Source organism: Bubalus bubalis, chromosome 5 (genome assembly GCF_019923935.1).
Source record: "Bubalus bubalis isolate 160015118507 breed Murrah chromosome 5, NDDB_SH_1, whole genome shotgun sequence".
In the NCBI taxonomy this organism is placed as follows: domain Eukaryota; kingdom Metazoa; phylum Chordata; class Mammalia; order Artiodactyla; family Bovidae; genus Bubalus; species Bubalus bubalis.
In genome coordinates this window covers 79,316,613-79,335,018 of record NC_059161.1, presented here as the reverse complement: position 1 = coordinate 79,335,018, position 18,406 = coordinate 79,316,613, and the positions used below count along the sequence as shown (strand labels likewise).

General features: G+C 58.4%; 1 protein-coding gene across 2 annotated transcripts; it reads right to left on the bottom strand.

Moving 5' to 3' along the window:
• Window positions 1-186: 186 nt before the first annotated feature.
• ETNK2 (ethanolamine kinase 2) lies at window positions 187-17,661 on the bottom strand. Of its 2 annotated transcripts, XR_003107137.2 has the most exons (9): window positions 17,431-17,661; window positions 15,557-15,816; window positions 12,605-12,727; window positions 7,642-7,784; window positions 7,015-7,098; window positions 4,151-4,296; window positions 2,557-2,630; window positions 798-956; window positions 187-270 (listed from the first exon to the last, which is right to left on the bottom strand). XR_003107137.2 is itself a non-coding variant. In XM_006062333.3 (8 exons), the coding sequence occupies exons 1-8, from the start codon at window positions 17,596-17,598 to the stop codon at window positions 884-886; spliced, it is 1,071 nt and encodes a 356-aa protein (XP_006062395.2). In that variant the 5' UTR covers window positions 17,599-17,661; the 3' UTR covers window positions 187-883. The 2 variants fall into 2 exon arrangements, 1 of the variants encoding a protein (XP_006062395.2); XM_006062333.3 differs by having other exon boundaries at window positions 187-956.
• Between the last annotated feature and the right edge of the window lie 745 nt (window positions 17,662-18,406).

Below are 18,406 nucleotides of genomic sequence, written 5' to 3'. Positions count from 1 at the left end.
GCAGAGGGACCGAGCATAGGCCTGGGGCAGAAGGGGCACTGGGGGAAAAGCACATGTCCTCAGGATGGGAAGGGTTTATCTGGCTGGATCTGCTTTGGAGAAAGGGAGGGATCTCAGAGGAGGCGGCTGCTGGGGGAGCCATCAAACCTGACTCTAGACGCCTCCCCCAGCATCTATACATCCATCGGTCAGAGTTGGCAGGATACTCGTCTGGACCCAGCACCTCCCACATGGGGCACGCAGGGGTAGACAGGCTGGAGGCTCGGGGCCCTGGAGGTAGAAAGGAGCCCTTCCACCATCCCCCTTCCCCAGGCCAGGAAGGTCAAAGACACGAAGGCAGCCCAGACTCGGGATGGCCGGGATGGGAAGGCTGGGCTTCCCAGGGTGGTTGAGTCCCAGCCCAGACTCAGGATGGCGGGGAGGGGAAGGTTGGGCTTCCCAGGGCAGCCCAGACTCAGGATGGCTGGGATGGGAAGGCTGGGCTTCCCAGGGTGGTTGAGTTCCAGCCCAGACTCAGGATGGCCGGGATGGGAAGGCTGGGCTTCCCAGGGTGGTTGAGGTCTGAGCCCAGACTCAGAATAGCCGGGGTGGGAAGGCTGGGCCTCCCAGGGTGGTTGAGTCCCAGCCCTGCCTGGCTTCAGGCACTCCCCGTCACCAAGTCTGGCGAGGTGGAGAGGACCCTCAGGGCTGGGTTCTACCAGCCCATCCAAACAAAATCGGTCACCAGAAGCATCTCTCAGGGCTGGGGACAGGGGCAGAGTGCTCTTGGCAGGGACACCCCCCGGCCCCTTGCCCACCTTGTCCAAGGTGTAGACCCCAGAGCAGAGCCGGGCCCTGGAGAGCAGGTCTGGCCAGGCAGACGGGGGAGGACTGGGAAGGGTGGTCACTTTGGCATCTCCAGGGCCGACACTTGAGGCTTCACCTTGAAATACTGGTTGAATCGGATCACTGCATACCTGCCAGAACACAGGAAAGGGAACTGGCGTGAGAAGGGAGGCCAGGTGAGCCCTGTTGGGGGCACTCACACCATGGGGACAATTTCTCACCAGCTCAGCCCATCTAGGTCTGGACAAATGGACCCCAGCCCAGGCTGGGGTTTTTTGTTCATTTTGTTTTGACTTCAACTATAATTTTTTTTTTTTTCTTAGATCAGACTGGAGCAACTTCTCCCCAAACATGTTTGTTTGTTGATTCTTTACAGCTCAGTGTGGTCAGTATGTTCACCTTGTTGAGCAACAGAGCTCCAGGACTTTCCATTCCGTAAACCTGGACTCTCCCCGACATAGCAAGTGCCCGGCCCCCAGCACCCACCATTCTACTTCCGTCCCTACGGATGTGACTACTTTAGTTAGCTCATCTAAGTGGGATCATACAGCATTCGTCTTCTTGTGACTGGCTTATTTCACTTAGCACAATGCTCCTAAGGTTCATCTGTATTGTATTATGTGACATAATTTCCTTCCTCTTCAGAGGCTGAATACCATTCTCTGTGTGTATAGACCACATTTTGCTTATCCCTTCACCCATCAATGGACCCTTGGGGTTGCTTTCACCTCTTGGTTATTGTGAATAATGCTACTATGAACACGGTTCTGCAAATATCTGTTTGAGACCCCGCTTTCACTTCGAGTATACAGACCCAGCAGTTAAGGCTGCTGGATCATACAGTAATTCTACGTTCACTCTTGGAGGAAGGACCGTATTCTTCTGCACAGAAGTTACACCATTTCACATTCCCAACAGCAGAGCCCAGGGTTCCCATGCCTCCGCATCCTCACCAACACGTGTTATTTTCTGTGTATTTTAAAAGCAGCCATCCTAGTGGGTGTGAGGCGGGGGTGACTGGGGGTTCGACTTGCATTTTTCTAATTTTTGTGAACACTTTGAAGCCAGCATTGTGATTCCTTTTCAGCTGAGGGTGGGTAGGGACGATAAAGACAGAGACTGGACCAGAATGGAAGGCAAAATGATTCCTGGTCCTTCGGGGCCACGTCTCACACGTCAGGGCCACCTGAGTGGTCAGTACTCACTACACTCTCGGTACAGCCCCCGATGGGTCACTAGGGCCCTTAAAGGAGTACTTGGGTCCGGGACCCCATGCACGGAGCACCAGCCACTGAGCGACCTCACCAGCCATCCACCCTCTGGACCTCTGTCCCTTCTGCTATCAAACAAGGGTTGCACTCATGATCTTAGACTAGTTTCCAGCAATTTCCATCAGCGCCAGGCTTTGTGGGGAAGAGCCAGCCAGTGGAGCAGACAGCAGGCTACAACAGAGGAGGAGGAAGCAGCTTGGCAGGAGGCGGGGTGAGAGACTTCTGACCCCTTAGAGAGGGGTCCTGGGCACGCATACTCCGCAGGTGTCCGGGCAGCAGAGGCCCTCCTCGGGGCGGGGAGGGGGGGGTGCTGGCGGGAACAGGGGCAGTGAGCAGAGCAGAAGCATGCATCCTGGGCGGTCTGTTTGGGGTGTCCTTCACCCCCACACCCTGGGCTCAAGGCTCTTCCTCCCCTCTACCCGCCTCCCCCAATGACTCCCAGCTTGCTCCCTGCACTCACCTGAGGAAATCAAAGTCGATGGTGGAGAACTGGTTCTGGATGAGGGCCCAGAGTGCCCAGAGGAAGTGAGACGCCTGAAAACAGGTCGGAGAAGATCAGTGTGGTGAGCCCCCCAAACCTGTTGTGGACCCTGACAGCTGGAAGGACATGGTCACGGTGGAAGACACACAGAGCCAGGATGCTGGCAGAGACACACGGGTGGGGGAGTCCGGGGTCACTGTATGGCACTCGGGGCCTCCACTCGTGCTAGCAGAAGGCAAGCAGGGTAGGTTCTCCCTGCCCTCAGGCTTACGCAGACCTTCAGCTTGTTCCCCAGCTTCAGCTGGACCTGAACTCCAGCCCTGGCCTCCCCCCTACCCAGGAAAACCCCTAGGAAGAGAAATCCCAAAGGCAGAGCTCAGGCCTGCTCACTAGTGGGGGGCTGGCACCCCGTCCACAGTGCCCTGGCCACAAGGGCATCAGAGATCAAGTCACAGGAAGGCCTCTACACTGCCCTCTCTCCTATCATGAGGTGGGTGGGCTCAGAAAATAAACACAGACAGGAGCCAGGCCACCGACCAGGGGTCCATCTGCCACCCAGGCCACCCCAGGCACCAGAAGCCAGAGCGCTGGGGTCCCTGCTGCCGGGTGACCCAGGCCAGGACCCACTCCCACGGATCTCCCTCTCCACCCCGAGTCCTGCCCACTCTGCTGTCGGCTCTGCAGTACCTCCCTTGTCGTGACTTAGATCAATTAGCAAGTAGGAATGGTTACTAAAAATTTAGCCAAAGGAAGGCATGGGTGAAGAACCTTAAAAAGAATCACTTGGTTGTACAGCAGAAATTAACATAACGTTGTAAATCAACTATGCTTCAATAAAATAAATATTTTTAAAGAGGAGGAAGAACCTGACAAGAATCACTTTTATACCAATAAGGAAAATAGAATAGGCAATTCAAAATTACATGAGATTAAAGATTTTATTTAAGCTCTATAATGCATTGTGAAGCTCGGGTCAGCTGATGTGTCTTCTTGCTTATGCATGACTGACATTAGAAAGGCTAGCTAGCAATCCCCTTGGCACTATCCGTGGAGACCGGATGAAGCATGTACCTCGGGTGAGCAGCGCTCAAAACAGGGCTGACAGCAAAGTAATTTCAGAAGAAAAAGCCTGATGGGAAAGGCTGACCGAGTTCTGAGTAAGTCAGCGGGGACAGTCAACAAGGAGGATTTTTTAGAACTGACATTCTCTACTTTTTCCAAAGGCTAAAAAAAAAAATGGGATGCATTTAATTGTAGCATGAAAGGCTAAGGTTAGACACTAGAAAGAACTTGTCCAAATGAGAGAACTGCTAAAACAGGAAGTGGGGATCTTCCTTGGAAATAGTTCTCCAGGAAGGAGAGAGAACTTGATGGAATGGGAGGAAAGCGGAGAACAGGGCATCTTAGTATTAAGAAGTCCAAGATGGCTCTTCCCAGACTCCGCCTCAAGGCTGGGACGCCCTGGACCTCAGCCCTGACCCTGGGCTCTGCTTCCTCGATCACAGGGCTGCTAGGGCACAGGAGCTGAGGCGAGCCCTCCTCCCGGCTCCTCCCTCCCTGCCCCCGCACTCACCAGAGCAAACTTGTTGACTTGCACGTAGAGCCTCTCCACCTCTCTGGGGGTCACAGCCGTCCCCTTCTGGGCCTGCAGGTAGTACCGCAGCCACTGAAGCTGGGTCTCCCGCGCCGGGTACCGAGAGTAATCGACCTCGTTCACACCTGAGGGGGACGCGGCCGCTCAGAAGCTGCTGGGAGACGGGCCCACTGGGGGTCTCCTCCAGCTCAGGAGGTGTTCCCCGATGCCCTCAAAACCTCCATCTCCTTTGCCCTGGGGGGCTGTGCCAAAGAAACCTGCTTCTTTGACCACCAAAAAACTCTAATGTATGGAGAGCCGACCCCCATCCCAGCTGAGGGCACTGCTCTCAGCTGAGCCGGAGGAAAGGACAGAGGGAGGCAGATTTGTTGAGGGGCAAGGCACTCTCCTGCAAGTGAATGGGGGTCCCCCTAAGACAGCACCACTGCACCCCTGAACCCTACACAAAACCACAGCACACGGGAGGCGCTGGGCCAAAGCCCCCAGTCAGGAGCCTCCTTGTCTTAGATCCGACGCTGCTGCTGCTGCTGCTAAGTCGCTTCAGTCGTGTCCGACTCTGTGAGACCCCATAGACGGCAGCCCACCAGGCTCCCCCGTCCCTGGGATTCTCCAGGCAAGAACACTGGAGTGGGTTGCCATTTCCTTCTCCAATGCATGAAAGGGAAAAGTGAAAGTGAAGTCGCTCAGTCCTGTCCAACTCTTCGTGACTCCATGGACTGCAGCCTACCAGGCTCCTCCGTCCATGGGATTTTCCAGGCAAGAGTACTGGAGTGGGGTGCCATTGCCTTCTCCCAGATCTGACGCTAACCTCCAGTTAACTTTGAACAAGCCCTTTCTTTTCAGCAGCCTGAATCTCATTTATAAAGCAAAGGAACTGGATGCAATGTATCAATATCTGAAGCCCTGCCTCCTTTTTAGGCAACCAGTTGAACTGGTTGCCTAAAAACATCACCTGGAGTGCTTGGCAAAGATACAGACTGCCGGGCACCCCACCCTGTCCCGCTCTCCAGATGATTTGGACACACAGCCATGCTTGGGAGCCCTGAGCTAAGCGGCCTCAATGCCTTCTAGTCCTGCCCTTTCTTGAGTCCTCAAGCTGCCAACCCAATACACAGCAGCCACATCCCAGGCACGGGGGCAGAGGCCTGGCCGCAGAGCCGGCACAGGAAGAGGTGGCTTGTTAAAGACGGGACCAGGACTGGGCTACTTTCCCTTGTCTCCTCCTCCCTCTCCTTTCTCCTTATCTTTCCCAAGCTTCCCTGTGTTCCTGGAGAAACACACAGTCTTCTGGGCCCCCAAGAGTACGGCTGGAAAAGAAGCTGCTGGCACAGAGCTACACTCGAAGGCCCAGAGAGAAGACAGTTGTTCAAGGTCACAAAGCCAGTTAGAGTCTGGTTCTTAGCTCCCCTTCCTATCAGGGTCTCCCTGCTCCTGAGAACCCAGGAGGTGCCTCTCCTCCACTGCCTTCCCCATCCCCCCATCCTAGGTTCCTGGCCTTCATTCTCAACTTGGAAGCAGGATACGATCTTGGCCCTTTGGAGAAAGTCCAGCTGGACTCTGCTCTGTGTGGTGGGTGAGAAGGACTTAAGATGCTTGACAGTTACCCGCTTTGGAAAGGCTGGTGGGTCTGGCAACCGAGCAATCACAGGCCCAGTGCTCAGCGGTGCCAGCCTCTGCTCCAGGGCACACCCCGCAGCTCAGCTGCTCTGCTCAGCTGAGGCCCCACCACCCCGTGGGTTTCTGGGTGCTGCTGGTGGCACCCCGGGGAGTCACACCCTCAGGTACAGAGCTTGACAGCCCTGGTCACCTGGGATTCCAGAAGGGGAAGAATTGGCCCGGTTGGCTGGAGCGGGTGCCTTCCCTCTCCGAAGCCACGGGGACTGGTCACATCACCCCAGCACCCCACACTGCCAGCCTGGGGATGTCCCTCCCACCCCAGTGCCCACCTTCAACCACCAGTCGCCTCTTTAGCCCCATCAAATTGTTTAACAATTAAGCCCTCAAGCTGGAAAAACCTGCCCTGCTTCCTCTACACAAACGATTCCATTGTACACACCTGCCTTTATGGAAGGACAGCCTACACCAGGACATACCCCTCATCCAACCCCTTCCAAGGTGCTCCAGCCTCCCTTGAGCGCTCCCCTGACTGATGCCAGCAGGCTTGGGGCTTAGTGTGTGCCACGCTGGTGTGTGTGTCACGCATCAAAACCATGAAGCAGGCGCTATCTTCTCCATCTTACAGAGGCACAGAGAATGTAAGGAACTTGCCCCAAGGGTCATACAGCTAATCAGCAACAAAGCCAAAAAGTGAACTGGGGGAGTCATGTTGGGGTACACACTTTGAACCAGTTCCACCACAATTAATCTCATCAGGCCACCAGGCCAATAGCTCTTTGCTGCCTCTGCCCTCTCTGCCTGCAGGGCCCCCATTTACATGGGCTGCACTGAGCCCAAAGCAGCCCACACGGGGGTGAGTGGCAGCTGACATCAAGCTTCACTGGAGCAGCGGGTGGGCTGTGTCTGCCCAAAAGAAGGGATCTCTTTCTATCTTACCTGTCAAGCTGCGTGTCCTCAGGGATCCCACAGAGGGCATGTTTTCTGAATGTGTACCAGGGGCTTGCTCTGTCTATACAGACCCGCCCACTCCCCACCCTACCTTGAAACCTGGGGCCTCCTCAAGCAGGCTGTGCCCGCCCCTCCGCTGAGCTGTGATACCGTGAGGACAGGCGTGTCCAGCCTCCCTTCCCCATAAACCGAACCCCCTCCCCCAGTTCCCCCAGACCTGGCCCCCCATCTCAAGGAGGCTGTCTTGGACATAGGCCGAAAAGCAACGCCCTTCTCACCTGCAAACTCATTGAAATGGTTGCCAATGTCAAAAGCTTGGTAGTTGTAGGCAGCATATTCATAGTCGATGAACCGTACATGACCTGTGAGGTAGAGGAGAGGCAGGGAGGGTTGGCCCCAGAGCTGGACACAGGGCTTAGTCAGGCTCTTACAGCCTCAGGAGTGCCCCCGCCGATGCTCACGGGCTCTGCAGCAACCCAGCCTAACCCAGCGTCTCAGTGGCCACCTTCTAAGCTGCTTCCTTCCATCTGTCCATTTGCCCAGCTCCAGCTCCCCCTCTCACCCAGCTGGGCCCTCAGCTGAGAACCAGAAAATAAGGCTAAGGCCTCTGTGGGGGCAAAGCTGTGGTCAGGAACTCAGGGAGGTCGCTCTCCGTGGAGGCTCAGGGCAGCCGGGACGTCCTCACTGTCGGGGAGGACGGCTCCACAAACTGTAATTTTGAGTTCTTTTGCGGTAAAGTTTTCTAACCATGAATTTGTTTCTTTTTCACTTCTCTCCTACTAATCGACTTGAGACCTACAGCAGACGGTCTCCCTTTGCTTGCCCAGCGCCAGCCTGAGGAGGGACGCCCCGAAGCTGCTGATGGGGCCGCCGGAGCCCTGCCGCCCCGGGTCGGGACACAGTACCTTTGCTGCTGTCGTAGATGATGTTTTTGCAGAGCAGGTCGTTGTGACAGAACACCACCGGGGAGTCCAGCTGAGGCAGGTGCTCCTTCAGCCAGGCCAGCTCCCGCTCCAGCACGCCGACCTCAGGGACGTCCGCGGACAGGCTGCGCAGCGGCAAGAAAGGCGGCCCGTGAGGGGCTGAGAGCGGGAGGGCTCGGCCTCAGACGCCCCGGGCCGGCCCCCGCCCCGCCTCTCACTGCACAGGGACCCTGGACAAGCGGTCGGCCTTTCAAGCCCTCACTTTAGTCGCGTGTAAAAGGGCACTAAGGCTTTCCTGTCCTTCTGACTTCCTGTGGTTACTCTGAGAAGCTGTTTAACACATGGGCACGGAAGCACTTTGCGAAGCATGCAAGTCCCTGAGTGAACGGCGTCCTGCTTCTTCAAAGGCAGCAGGAGATACGAGAGGCTCAGGAGGCGTCAGGGAGGACAGAACAGACATCCAAACTCAGTTATCCCAGAAAGGAGAAGGGCGGCAGGGGAGAGATACAATAGACCTCCTCAGAACAGTTCCGAGGGGGAGATGTAGTTCTCTTAAAAAAGAGCCCAGAGCTCCTCCCGTGGGCGAGGGACGGAGCCCTGGAAGTGGCTGGAGCACTGGGGCCCTCTTGAGCAGGCAGAGGGACATCCGGGTGTGTCTCCCTCCTGCCCTGGCAGCTGCTGACATGGTTGGAAAGGACCCGAGACCATTTTGACTAGCTTCCCACTGCACAGAGAGACCACTCGGGTCCACACAAGAAAGCCAAAAAAAAAAAATGCTTCTTAGCCCCACGTCTACAAGGCCAAGGGAAGACGAGGGCCTCTCGACAGAAAAACACTTCTCTTGCGCCTCAGTAACTCACCTCCTCCCGCTTGAACTCGGTGTGTGACCCTGCCCCGGCCCCCTGCGTGTGTGAGGGGAAGTCCAGAGCAGGAGTGAAGATGTGTACCTGTGGATGCACGGCCCACCTGTCCCTCAGCCCACCCGACCCTGCAGCCCACGGGAAGCACTTCTCTAAAGGCACACGTTGATGAATGAATGAACGGGTCAGTCAACAAGTCTCTCAGAGGCCATGGGGAGGCTGATGTGGGTGCTCTGGCACCAGTGTCCTGAACTTTGGTCCTGCAAAGCACTCAGGTCTGTGTACACTGCAAAACCAAATAGTTAGCGGAGCCCTTAAACACCTAGCCTCCTCCCCTCCACCCACTGGTGGTTCTGGGGTTTTATCTCCATTCATGTGACTCCTATTTGCTTTCTCGTCCAGGGCAGCGGGGATACGTGCAGGAGGCTGAGAATGAGACGTGTCCTCGTTGACTCTCCCACAGGATGCCCCACTGGCCCTCACCTAGCCCAGAAGCCAGAACGCAGGGTAGAGTATTCCGCGGCTGAGGCACCTTCACACAGCCCTGTAAAAGGCTGAGCAGGAGGCTCCCCCCAGGCTTTGAGATGGTCAGAGCTAAAGAGCATCTGAGGCCTCCAGTCCAACACCAGGGGGAAACGGAGGCTCAGGGCAGAGGCTTCCTCCCACCTCCAGAGTCTTACACACCTGGACACTCTACTCCCTCACCTAAGGAGAGCAGTCCTTGGCGTGTGCAAGAATCCAAACCCAAGCCGAGCCTCTGCCCTGAGAAGGTGTCAGCACCCCTCAGGCTCTGCACCGCCCACTCTGAGTCTGCAGGTCCGTTAGGGGCCGGGCTGGGGAGGCCGCCCCTCACTCTCACAGCAATGTCTCTGTGTCGACAGGTCTGCACAAAGTGCATTTCAATCTTGGCTTCTCTTAGAAGCTCCCTTTCTTTCCAGATTCCTTCCCACCTCCCCCCTTGAACTGACCATCCCAAGATAAGAATTAGGAGGCTTCCTTTGGTTTGCCCAGGTCTTAGCCTGAGAAACCTGTCTCTGCCATCCAAGATGCCTGCCGCCCAGGCCCTGGCCCCTGTCTGACCCCTCCACTAGCCACCCCAAGGCCATGCTGCTCGTTATACTGTGGGAGCAACCCAGACCTTCTGCCTCCTCCATGAGCTGCCCTGCTTCCCTCCACTGAGCTCCGGAAACATCGCCAGCTTTGCTGCCTTCAGCCCTGACGTCTCTCAAGGCTGAGCGGATGGCAGAGCAGTAACCACTGCCGCGTCACAGAAACTCCCACCCCCCAAGCAGATAGCTCCTCCAACTCCTCTGTCCCTCAGAGGCAGTGGGAGGGGGTGACAGGGCTGGGGGCCCCCTCAGGGAAACCTGGGGATGTCCACCTAGCTCTCAGATCCAGGTGCACTGGTGTGGGGAGCAGGGTACTGTCTCTCTGGAGAAAGGACTTTCTAAGTGTTCACACGTATGTACCAATCAAGCCGTGCACACTGCCTCCTGATGCCCCCTGAGCAGTGATCAGCCCCTGTCCCCGCCACGCTGGGCCCCTCCAGGCCCCGACCCAGCACCAGACCACCATGCCCATCCCGCCGGGCCTGCCTCGTCCCCCTGTCCTCCGTCTCCCCAGGAAGCTGCCACGGCAATGTTCCTTGGAAGGCAGCTCCCTGATCCCCCGCCCAGATCACCCAGGGAGCCTGTCAACATGCAGATTCCCAGGGTCTCATGTAAGACCTCCCAATCGACCTCCAGGGTTAGGCTTAGGATCTACACGTGCAAGAACCCAGGGGGACGTCATGCTCCAGCTTAGGGACCCTAGGCTTAGATGTTGCCCGTCAGATTATAACACTCCCCCCACTGGCCTCCCTGCCTCAAAGCCCCCAACTCCCACCCAAGTCTGCCCTTTACAATGAGCTCCTTACAAGGTGAAGCTGTCTAACACCTTCACAGTGACTCTCCACTGCCTGCTAAATTAATCTGGGCTCCTTTACCCGCCATGAAGGCCCCTCACAATCTAGCTCCAACTCCCCTCTGCAGTCCCATCTCCCACGACCTGCCCCCAGTCCCTCCTAAGACTGGCTCCAGCCACCTCATCCACTCATCATCCATAAACAAGCCTCTCCTCCAGCCGGAGGCCTCCCTTCTCATCGCTGCCATCTACCTCTGCCGAGTAGACGTTCCCTGGTGCTCCCTCTCATGCTCACATACCCTGCACAGGCGGGTCCTATTTACATGGATGATTTCTAAGCTCCTTGAGGGCAGGGCCACTTCTCCCTCAAGTATTTTTATTGTTTTAAAGTCCAATCAGTGTTTGTGAGATGAACCCTAAGTCAGGGTTATTAGGCAACGACGGGAACTCAAGTGCTTCCAAGTCTCATCCAAGTGATTGTTCGTCGCTGTCCTGCTTCTGGCAGGTTAGACAGCTTAGGGCAGGATCCATCCCCTAAAGAGGCTCAATTTAAGCAGCTTGATTTGCCCAAGGTCAAAGGTGTGATGAGAGAAAAGGAATTCGGCCAGCTCTTCTTCAAAAAGCACGCCCCTTTCAACAAGGTCACCCTCTTAAGATTACACAGTGACAGTACAGTCAAAAGAAGCTGCAGGAACAAGAGTCGTGCCTGAGCATCGAGCCTGGGCTCCAGTCCTTGAACGGCCATTGATCAGGTGGGCAAGCCCATCTCTCCTCTGGGCCTCAGTTTTTCCATCTGCCAAGTGAAAGTGGGAAGCTGGCCGATCAGAGGGTCTTGCTCTCTGTGTGCTGCTCAAGTCCTAGAACAAGTCCTAGTCCCTTCCTAGAGGGAAGGTGTCCTTGTCCCAGAGACACTGACGTGGAAGGTGTGAACACGGCCCATCCGAGACAAACAGTCCCCAAGTGGTGCTTAATAATCAGTGAGAGGGAAGATCCCGATAAAGTCATGAGTGCATGCGTGTGACAGAGATGCATCCTCGGGATGGTTAATTACTATCTTATCTTAGAGGGGACAAGACACCCTTCCATCAGACCTCTTCTGTACCCTGCCCCTATGAACATTTGGAAAAGAGTGATGCTCAACCTCAGTGGGGAACATGGAGAGATCAGAGATGCACTATGGCCTTTTGTGGGGGCAGGGATGCTGCTGCTGCTAAGTCGCTTCAGTCGTGTCCAACCCTGTGCAACCCCATAGACGGCAGCCCACCAGGCTTCCCCGTCCCTGGGATTCTCCAGGCAAGAACACTGGAGTGGGTTGCCATTTCCTTCTCCAATGCAGGAAAGTGAAAAGTGAAAGTGAAGTCGCTCAGTCGTGTCCGACTCCTAGTGACCCCATGGACTGCAGCCCACCAGGCTCCTCCATCCATGGGATTTTCCAGGCAAGAGTACTGGAGTGGGGTGCCATTGCCTTTTCCAGGGGCAGGGATGACTTCAGTCTACCTATTCAAGGGTAGGCTGGGGAATCAGGGATCTGAAGGCTAGAAGGATCTCAGGTTGCTGGCCAGAGAGCATAAGGAAAGGTCCAGGGAACTGCATCTCACCCGGGAAAAGGCAATGTCAGGAGGGGCAGAGCACACCCTTCCTGGGAAGAGCAGTGAGGTAGCAGCAGCTGTCGGTTTGAACACGGTGGGGGACTGGGGTCCTGGAGCCGTGTGGGGGCAAGAGGTGTCCGGGCAAGTAGCAGGAATCTTGACGTCCCAAGGGCTTGTCAGCTGGTGAGCTGAGCCCCATACTGTTCTCTCAAGAGGGCCAGGCCATCCCTTCCCAGGGCTCGGAGCCAGCTCAGGGAGAAAGGGTCCTGCAGAAACAAGAGCCCTGCCTCGGACTAGCCCTGGGACCCCAGGAAAAGCCTCGTCTCTGAGCTCGGTATCCTTCAAGTGAAATGGGGAAATGTTGTCCTCAACCCTAGTACCTGCCATAACCAAAAACTGAAGGAGAAATAAGCTCATAAGGACAAAACTGTGGGAACAAGTTCCTGAGCTTTCACGGACTGGCCGCACTCTGCGTGGAGAGAGAGGCCCAGGAATCGGGACTGAAGCTAAACCTTCTGTCGGGCAGGCTGGGCCGGGGGCCGTGCTAAGGCTGCAGCGACAGCAGAAGCCTCGGGCTCTCTGAGATACTCCTACCTGGGGCTGATCTCGTTCTTCACGAGGGCGAAGTAATTGTGTATCTTGTGCCAGAGGGTGGGCTTAGGCAGGCTGCCGTTGGCATGGATGGTGTGGATCTTGGCCATTTCTAAAGCGATTAGCCTGCAGCAGAAAAGAGGGAGAGCAGAGTCTGAGAGTGGGGCCAGTGTGGGACTATCACAAGTCAGGAGCTCTCGGTCCTACAGAAGGAAGGTCTCGGGACCTTCAGGACGTGAAAAAGATAAGGCCTTCAGCCCAGCAGCTGGGACAGCATCAGGAAGCGAAAGGGCAAAGCAGTGGGCTGTTGCCACAGGTCAAGGACCTTGCCCCACCACAAGGTTGAGTAACCACGGCAAACCCCGAGGACAGAGGGGTCACCTGGGCGTGGGGGCAGAACCCCTCCCACCGCCCCACCCCGCCCATCTAGACTCAGACCCATGCCGTCAGAGTGAGGTAGATGCCCAGCCCCAAGGAATCAGGGTGGTGATGCCAGGCAGAGGAGCAATGCGCATCTCTTATCAGCCTGGCCAAGGTGGGGAGGGAGGCAGGCTGGCCCTGGGCAGCCCCTTCCTTTGCAGCAAGGAGGCGATGCTGGCGGCTGGGTGCCAAGGACGCAAAACAAACCAGCGTTCTATTTTCAAGTTCTCCCGTGGACATTATCCAAGGTCCCAGGAGGGAAGCAGGGGGTGGTGGGAGAGGAGAAAGCAGAGCTGGGGAGGTTGCTGAGAGAGGGCAGGAGTGGACAGAGGACGGGGCGCTCAGAGAGGGAAGGCCCTGATATGGAGCCCAGCGTCTGAGGCCCTCGCCCCCGCGGGCTCCCCCGCCCCCTGCCAGCTCCCCCTCCTGCAGCCCCACCCCCACCCAGCTGCGAGCCTCCAACATTCAAGCTTCCTTCGCCCCTGCCTGCTGCTCAAATAATAATCGCTGGGAAAGACAACAAGGGCATTGGCTGTTTGAAACCTTGTTACTAAGTTGTTCTAGGGACAACCCCTCCACTTGCCAGGTCCTGGCAAGGAACAGCCATCACCCACCAGGAGAGCCGGACAGACTAGGGGCTCCCCGAGAAGCCCCCAAGGCTCTCACCTTTAAAGGGTGGAGGGGCAGGAGGCGTGGTAGCAGCCAAGTGGGTGAGAGAGGAAGCCTGTCCTCTCAGGGGTGAGAGAGAGGCCCTAGGGCAGGAGTGAGCCCGCCAGAGCTTGGGCAAGGCGGGGACGTAGACCTGAAACCCGGGGCTCCCCTACTCCAGGGAAGATTCTGAAGCAAAGAGCCTAAACAGAGCGTTTTCTTGAATATCAACAGGGTTGTTGTCTGGAATAGCAAAGAAAGTAACCTCAACACAGCATTTTTATGCTGCAGAGCATGAAAGCATCACGCGGAGGTTGGGAGGTGAGGTTCAGGGACACCCGGGGAAGTAGCTCCTGCGCCTCCCTCCTGCCTTTCCCCCAGAGATCCACCTTCACCAAAAGGGCAATGGTCCGTCCTGGGAATCATGGAGGAAGCGTCTGCTTCCTGCCTCTATCCCAAGTTCTGACTCTCCCCTAAGTGTAAAGTTCTTCTTCTTATCAAACCTAAATCCATCTGCAATATTACTGACAGGGGTAACTGTTTCCACGGGAGGATGCCGGGCAGTATCCGTGGGAGAACGGGGGTGGGGAGGATCTGTGAGCTTCTTGGCACAAGGCTGAGGGGGAGCTGGGGGGACTATGGGAGGAGTCAGGATGGGGTCCGCCCTGCTGCAGCCCACTCTGACCTCATGTCTCCAGCTGGGTGCATATGGACCTGTCACCTGCAGCCTGAGAAAACCCTCTCACGGGGTGCACATTCCATCCTTACCCACACCACACACACAACTGCACGTGAATATCCTGGGACCCAACCAGCCCGAAAGGCAGTGCTCTCAGAGTCCCTTCTTCCAAGTCCCCAGAGGGCCTGCTAGGGCTTCGCTGCAAATGGGGCAGAGGCACTAACTAACTTGGGGTTAGCTGGGTAGCCTCAAGATGATGGAGCAAAGATGCTTCTTGGTCTACTCCCTAAGTGGGCTTTCCTGTTTCCCCTCGAGAGCTGAAAAGCTTCTTCCCCTTAGGTGAGACAGGACAGATCCCACGGATCTCAAGCAGACCCCTGTGCTGCTATCGGGGGTGTCTGGGGTGAATTTCAGCCTGCCTCAAGCCTCCCTGTGGTCTGAGCACCCTGCCCGTGGGCGTGGCAAGAAAGAGAATCCTGCCCAACCTCCCTGCCCAACATGGTAAGAGGAGAGCATCAGAGGGCTCTTCTTTTGTTCTCCCCCTTCCAGACCCCCAACAGAGGCATCCACAGGTTAAGTCTAGTTCCTGGGTCCTACACATCCAGGCATTGAATAGGAGGTGATCCCTAAGGGGTATAGGTGCTTAGGAGTCTCTGGAAGGAAGCCTCAGCAGTCTCCGAACCTGGGCTCCCACCCTGTCAGGAAGGACAGAGCTCGTATGGGGAGAGGGCTGGCACCTTCTGGGCGGGGACAGCCACACTCAGCCCGGGTAAGGCCTGTTCTCCAGGAGTCCCTGGGCTCTTGGCAGGAGGGGGGAAGCAGGAAACCTTGAGTGCTCTGGGGATTTGGCTCAGGTTTCACTTCCAAGGCTACGCAATGTTTCCAGGTCAGATGTGGGGTGGGCAGAGGACTGAGGCATGGGCCAGGAAGCAGATCCCCTTTGGCTTCACGTTCAGCAAAATTCTCACTTGCCTCCCCAAGAACACATCCTTTTAGCAGACCTCACTGAATACTGAGACAAGACGACCGCTGCTCTCCACAGAGCAAGGCATATAAGCACACACACACATTTCATGCGATTTCAAGGAGTTCATGGATCTTAAGACTCTTTCACGGACTCCGCTCCACCAGGGAAGCTGGCCAACGACTTCAAGGCCCAAGGCCTGTGGAATCCTGGAGATGAACAGTACCCCGGGTGCCCTCCTTACCTGAAGAGTCGGGGCTCACGGATGTGCTCTGGCCCCAGGGCCACGCCCCTCATGTACTCATAGCACAGACCATTCTGGAAGGTGCAGTAGAGTTTCGGGGCACAGCCGTGAGCCCGCAGCAGCTGGAAGTTCCGGACCTCGCTCTCGCGGTCCACCAGCAGCTCCGTCCGCTCCCCGTAGACTCGGACCAGCACACAGTCCCGCATGTCCTCCTCCACGTAGCAGGCCACCAGCTTGTTGGTGATGCCGTCAGTGAAGCGCTGGCACAGGGGAGAGGGCAGTGCAGGGGCGTGTGGGGCAGGTGAGGCGCCCCATGCTGCCCCAGCTCCAGCACGTGCTGCTGGTTTGAATGCTGAGCGCAATCACACAGCACCCACATCCTTTAGCCCTCTCATTTAGTGAAGAGCTCAGCACTGCTCTTAACCCTCCACCCTTTCCCAACGTTTGAGACAGACCAGAGAGTTCAAGAAAGAAACAGGAGCTTGGGCTCACCCCAGACACACTTCTCCTGGGTCTGCCTCTGGTGAATGGGATTTGGCTGCTGAAGAATTTTCACACCACTTAGTGGGTAGAAGCCTGCCCCCCCCACTCCCTACCCCCAGGTCCCATCAGGCCCTAAAAGAAACCTCCATGGGCCAGAGTGCCACAGAGGGGGCAAGGAGTTGCCTAGGATGGGGGCAGCCTGACCTGACTCGCCTCTCATCTCTCTGCCTGCCAGACCGAGGGCCCCTTGCCATCCCTCTTGCCCCACCCAGCGGCAGCAGTACAGGAGGGTACTGAGATTGGCACCCGCCCCAGGGCCAGGTGGTCACAGCTCCTTATGGCCAGGAGAGACAGACAGAAGATCCTGGGCTGGGAGAGCAGGTTCTCTGAGCAGGGTGACAAGGGGGAGTGAACCACGGAGTTTATGGGGTACAGAGTGAGAGGGGTGGAAGGGGCCTTAGGGGACATCTGAAGCAAGAAAAGGTGGGGAAGCTGAGGCGCAGAGAATGGAGGGACTGGAAGGCAACATGTTAGGCCAGTGCTGGAATTAACCTCAGGCCTGCTTGATGGCCTGACAATTTTACACCAAGGTGGTCTTTTACTGTGAAAAGGTTACCCCTCCCCCCAGGTCCTGAACCTCCCTCTCCCCACCGGCAGCCCCAGCAGCGCGGAGCCCCTGCTGCTCTAGTACAAGCCGCAGGTGCCCACTCAAGGCAGCAGCCCCCACAGGCAGCTCCCGGAGAGGCTGGGGCAGCTGAGGACCCTCAGACTGCCCGCGTCTGTGTCCCTACGCCTGTGCCCAGCGGAGCAGGGATGTGCCCTGTGTAGGGGGTGCTGAGCCAGAGCTCAAGGCAGTAGAGAGGCTTTCCACCGGGCGCGGGGCTGGGGGCTAGCTCGAGTTCCACAGGGTGGCTCCCGGGACCAGCAGGAGCAGCTCAGAGCCCGCAGACTTCGCTCCCACTCTGGGCTGCAGCGGGGGCACTGATGTGAGACGTGAGAGTGTGGGGGGCGCCCTTAAAAGTTCCTGCCTCCGCAGCTTTCAGAGCCGGGTGGGCACCGGCTTCTGGGCAGCGGGGGACACGCGCGTACAGCGCCCGGGGGTGAGGCCCGCACGCGCGGCGCTCTGACAGTGGGCAGGTGGCCCTCCGGCGCGCCCGGGCCCCGAGAGGAGGGGTGCGTGTGCAGGGCCGAGAGAGCGGGGAGCCTGGCTGTGCTCAGGGACCGAGACAGAGAAAGAAGGACCCAGGCACGCCGCCGGCGCACCCCCTCGCGTGCAGCAGCGGCGCGCACCCCTGAGACCCACACCCGAAGGGATGCCCGGCCAGACGCGCGGGCAGCCCAGCTGCAGCCCCGCGGGGCCGCGTCCCCGGCGGCCCGCCTGCTCGGCTTACCTTGGTCCGGACTCGTTCGGGCTTCCAGCGCGGCCGCAGCTCCCGGATGAGGCGCAGGGCGCCCGGGAGGATGTCGTCCTGGTCCACCGAAATGCCGAAATATGGGACGGCGGCGGCTCTCGGGGGTCCCGGGGGCGCCCCGCGGCCGGCGCCGGCCGCCGCCTCCATGCCCCATGCGCGCCGCGGGGGTGGCCCCGGCCCTCAGGTAGGAGGGCGGGCCGGGCAGCCGGGCCACGGCCGGCCCCTGCAGCCCCGCCCCCGGAGCGCCGCGCGGACGGGGGCGCGGCGGGGGCGGGGCCGGGGTGCCGGGGTGCGGCGGGGGCGGGGCCGGAGCGTGGCGCGGGCCGGGGCGCGGGCGCGGCGGGGGCGGGGCCGGGCGCCTGCGGCCGCGACGTCACGTGCCGCCGGCCGGGGCGGCACCGCCTCCTGCAGCCGAGGCTGCCCGCGCGCGGGGCTGCCCCCGGGAGCCGGGATGCGGGGCCGGGGAGCGGCGGGTACCGGGCCGCCGATGGGGCAGCCCCGGTTCGCTCCCCGACCTCCGAGGCCGCGAGAGGCCTCCTCCCTCCAGCCCCGCCGGAGGCCGCGCCCCCGGATAACCGGGACGGGGCTCGGGGAAAGCGCCCCCCGCGCCCGAGTCCGCCCGGAGGTGTGGAGGTTCCGCCGCCCCCAGGTGGTCAGCTTGGGCGGCACCACCTGAGCCCCCAGTCCCTGGACTCCTGCAAGAGGCTCCGCTGGAGTAGGCCTTTTGGGATGGCGAGGGGACTGGGGAGATGCATTTTGTGGGCGGCCGTGCCCGTGGGGACCTCAGTCACCAGCCGGCTTGGGAGAGCGCTCGCGGCGCCACCCAGGAAAGTGCCTGTTTCCCCACGTGGCCCCTTTCACCTCTTCAGGAACCTCCCAACCGCAAGGCCCCTGTCCTCATCGCTGCCCAGAATCCCGCTCTGCCCCGCAGAACTTCTGGGCGGATGAGTGTTCT

Excerpts from the sequence above, each read along its gene's own strand:
- ETNK2 (XM_006062333.3), bottom strand. The coding sequence starts at position 17,598 with ATGGAGGCGGCGGCCGGCGCCGGCCGCGGGGCGCCCCCGGGACCCCCG. Across the intron at positions 7,785-12,604 it reads AAGAACGAGATCAGCCCCAG|CCTGTCCGCGGACGTCCCTG; the intron begins GTAGGAGTATCT and ends GCCGCTGCGCAG. Across the intron at positions 7,099-7,641 it reads CATCTACGACAGCAGCAAAG|GTCATGTACGGTTCATCGAC; the intron begins GTACTGTGTCCC and ends TCTACCTCACAG.